The sequence below is a fragment of the Fukomys damarensis genome, unplaced genomic scaffold (genome assembly GCF_012274545.1).
Source record: "Fukomys damarensis isolate Sample0158 unplaced genomic scaffold, DMR_v1.0_HiC HiC_scaffold_19, whole genome shotgun sequence".
Lineage (NCBI taxonomy): Eukaryota > Metazoa > Chordata > Mammalia > Rodentia > Bathyergidae > Fukomys > Fukomys damarensis.
In genome coordinates, this window is record NW_022900931.1 from 64,719,605 (window position 1) to 64,723,018 (window position 3,414).

Consider the following 3,414-nt stretch of genomic DNA (forward strand, 5'->3'; position numbering starts at 1 on the left):
GGTCGGGAGCGCGCTGGCGCAGTCCTCCGGGCCACCTGGACGCAGCGGGACGGGCGGCGGGGCTTCTGCATTCCTTCCCAGCTCCGTCGCCTCTGCCCTAACTCCATCTCTTGCTGCCTCTTTCTGTGGCCTCTGTGCCGTGGTGTCTCCGCCCTCGCCTCGCAGACGTGTCGCGGGCCGTGGAGCTCCTGGAGCGGCTCCAGCGCAGCGGAGAGCTGCCGCCCCAAAAGCTGCAGGCTCTCCAGCGGGTTCTGCAGAGCCGCTTCTGCTCCGCCATCCGCGAGGTGAGCTCGGACTACGCCTCCCGACAGCTCCCGAGCCGCCTGCGCAGGGGCCGCGCTGTAGCCCAACCCAGGGCTCTGTGGGAGTTGTAGTCCGCTGGGGCGGGGCGAACCCTTGGGTGACGGGGGAGAGGGGGTCCGGAGGCCACAGTGGCGACTGTGTCTGAGAGAGGAGGAAGCTGGCGGCTCCTGATGCTGCTGCGTCCTCCGCAGGTGTATGAGCAGCTCTATGACACTCTGGAGATCACAGGCAGTGCTGAGATCCGGGCTCATGCCACCGCCAAGGTAGGTGCCCCCACCCTGCCAGGCCAGGTAGTCCGGTGCAAAACTGCAAAAACCCCGAGTCTTTATATTTATAACTTCCTTTAAATAACTGCACATTTTAAACTTAAGCAAATATCACATGATAGGCCAATGGAAACCAACATCGAAGTGCTGTGTAGAAGATAACTGTAAACGTCGAAACAGCAGACTGTAGGGACCTCTTAGTACTCTGCACTTAGATGCTACTTCTTGTTGCTGCCTGGTGGCTCCGAGTTCCCTCCAGGCTTAGTTTCCACTTGTAAAAACAGAAGATTGGGCTGGGTGTGATGGCATGTCCCTGTAATCCCAGTACTCTGAAGGGCTGAGGCAGAAGAATCCCAAGTTTGAGATGCCAGCCTGGGCAACTTAGCAAGGTCCTGTCTCAAAATAAAGTGTAAAATGACTTTGGATGTAACTTGGTGCAAAGGCCCTGGCTTCAATTCCCAGTACCTAACAACAAAAAGCAAGATTGGCAAGTGTTGAGTGTTCAAGACACACACTACCTGGAGACTTCGTGCTGGCCTGCCAGAAGCAGGCAGGTGAACTAAAAGGGGATGCAGTCAGCACAGTGTGACCCTGAGCTTGGGGAAAGTGCTCTGGCTCAGCTTGCTCTCGCTGCCCATCCCCATGCCTGATCCCGAATGCCCACTGTGGAAGGGCCCTCACCTCCATACACTTCCTCTCTCCCAGGCCACAGTGGCTGCCTTCACGGCCAGTGAGGGCCACGCACATCCCAGGGTGGTGGAGCTGCCCAAGACGGACGAGGGCCTGGGTTTCAACATCATGGGTGGCAAAGAGCAGAACTCACCCATCTACATCTCACGCGTCATCCCCGGAGGCGTGGCTGACCGTCACGGAGGCCTCAAACGTGGGGACCAGCTGCTGTCAGTCAACGGTGTGGTGAGTGCGGGGCTGGGCAGGGCTAAGGGCACCGTACATAGTGCAGACTCTGATTGTGACATCCATTCAGCACCCACTGACCGCTGCTCTGTGGCCAGCCCTGCACTGTGTGGGGCTACACGCACTGAGACACAGGGACTCCCTCCCTGGTCTGACTGAATTAGTCCTAACTCAGACATAATGAGAAAGCATGAAGCATTGTGGGAATCCAGACGTGGCTCCCGTCCAACATAGATGAGGAGGGTTTTTGCAGAAGAAACATTTGAGCTGGGTTTTGAAGGATGAATGAATAGGAGTCCTCCAGGCAAACCAGGTGAAGAATATTCCTGGCTCAGGTGTTGTGTGTAGGGCCTAACTTCACTCCTCTGAGACAGGGATCAGTTCTGATGGAGATCTGGGACATGCAGGTAATTAAAACACTGGTTAGAGTAGAAAGAAGCGTCACTGGTAGATGGTTGGGGCCCCTCGTGCAGGGCTGAAGTGCCAGTCTGAGAAGCCATGGGAAGGCTGAGAGCAGGGGAGGGATTGCCTTGCCCCGGGTTGTAGAAAGAGCCCTCACAGGGCTTCTGGGAGGTAAAGGAAGCAGGGAGAGGACACGGCCTGAGACGGCCAGAGCTGTTTGGCCCAAGAAAGGGAAACCAGGGTGGGAGGGGACCCGGGGGCTGCTGGAGGAAGAGGACAGAGACAGGCTCAGTGAGAGACTCCCAGGAGGAGGACTTGAGGCCCCGGCCCGCCTGGTCTGGCACCAGGCTCACCAGCGGCTGGCTCCTTGGCGGGGTGGGCCCAGCCAGCTGTGGTCCGGCCTGCCCTGCAGAGCGTGGAGGGCGAGCAGCACGAGAAGGCAGTGGAGCTGCTGAAGGCGGCCCAGGGCTCGGTGAAGCTGGTGGTGCGGTACACGCCCCGCGTGCTGGAGGAGATGGAGGCCCGCTTTGAGAAGATGCGCTCTGCCCGCCGGCGCCAGCAGCACCAGAGCTACTCGTGAGCCCCTGGTCACCCACCCCTGGGCCTCTGCCACCCGCCTCTTCAGATGGAGCGGTGATCCCTGGGCTCTTCCTTGCTGCCCCAGCCCTGGATCCTGCCTGTCCTTGGGCATTCTGACCCTTGACCACTGTGGCCAGACTCCCTGGGGTTGCTCCCTTCATCCCCTCATGGGAACCTCCTAGCCCCCACCTAGCCCGAACCCCAGCCCTGGCTTTCTGGTGCCCCTCTCAGCGCCCCCCCTGAGCCTGGTCCCCTCTCTTCACCACGCCCCCCCCACAGGTCCTTGGAGTCTCGAGGCTGAAACCACAGATATGGACCCTCACCTTTCCCCTGTACAGTATTTATTGTCACTGGCTCCTTATTTAAAGATCTTTGATCCTCGCTGAGCGTCTGTGTGTCTGTCCTGGGGATAGAGCATCTTGAGGTGCAGGGCGGGCGGGCTTGGGGGAGCTGAGGTCTACACCGAGCCTTGACACCTTTTTCAAAGTCACAGAGCAGAGGCAGCGCCCTCTCCTCTCCCCAGGTCTGAAGGTGGAGGCGGCCGGCTTCCTAGGGGAAAATCTGAGGGTGAAGTCCGGGACCTGGTCTGGGTCTGGGTGCGAGGGCACTGAAAACAACTCCCCCTACCCTTAAGAGGGTCCGAGGGCCGGGTTCGGCCCTTCCTCCGCTTTCGGTCAGACCGAGGAGTCCTGAACCGCGACAGCAGCCAGTGGGCGGCCTCTGTGTGGGCGGGGCGGAGCGAACCATTAGCCTCGTCCGCCGGGGGAGCCAGCAGGCCCCACAACCGTCTGCGTGGGAGCCGGGGGTGGGGGTGCCGCGTGCAGTTCCCGAGGCGGGCGCAGGGGTGCAGAACAAGGTGCACTCACCCATCGGGCACTCACCCACCTTCAGCCAAAGCACGTCTTTCCGGGAGCCTCCCTTCCCTTAAAACCCAGCCTTTATCCCCGTT

At 60.0% G+C, this 3,414-nt stretch overlaps 1 protein-coding gene and 1 long non-coding RNA gene across 3 annotated transcripts; one reads left to right on the forward strand and one right to left on the reverse strand.

The window, feature by feature from the left end:
• The first annotated feature begins 376 nt into the window (after positions 1-376).
• Lin7b (lin-7 homolog B, crumbs cell polarity complex component) lies at positions 377-2,842 on the forward strand. 2 transcript variants are annotated; one of them, XM_019210061.2, is made up of 4 exons: positions 377-566; positions 1,275-1,484; positions 2,272-2,462; positions 2,745-2,842. In XM_019210061.2, exons 1-4 carry the CDS (start codon positions 474-476, stop codon positions 2,764-2,766), a joined length of 516 nt encoding a protein of 171 aa, XP_019065606.1. In that variant the 5' UTR covers positions 377-473; the 3' UTR covers positions 2,767-2,842. The 2 variants fall into 2 exon arrangements, with proteins under 2 accessions (XP_019065606.1, XP_019065607.1); XM_019210062.2 differs by having other exon boundaries at positions 381-566; positions 2,299-2,462.
• LOC109118576 lies at positions 2,774-3,414 on the reverse strand. The gene is made up of 3 exons (XR_002025939.2): positions 3,351-3,414; positions 3,093-3,185; positions 2,774-3,014 (listed from the first exon to the last, which is right to left on the reverse strand). It is a non-coding gene; the product is annotated as an uncharacterized LOC109118576 (long non-coding RNA).

Bases quoted from the DNA above. Each gene is read 5' to 3' on its own strand.
- Lin7b (XM_019210061.2), top strand. From the start codon at position 474: ATGCTGCTGCGTCCTCCGCAGGTGTATGAGCAGCTCTATGACACTCTG. The intron at 567-1,274 runs GTAGGTGCCCCC...CCTCTCTCCCAG, and splicing joins GGGCTCATGCCACCGCCAAG to GCCACAGTGGCTGCCTTCAC. The intron at 2,463-2,744 runs GTGAGCCCCTGG...CCCCCCCCACAG, and splicing joins CAGCAGCACCAGAGCTACTC to GTCCTTGGAGTCTCGAGGCT.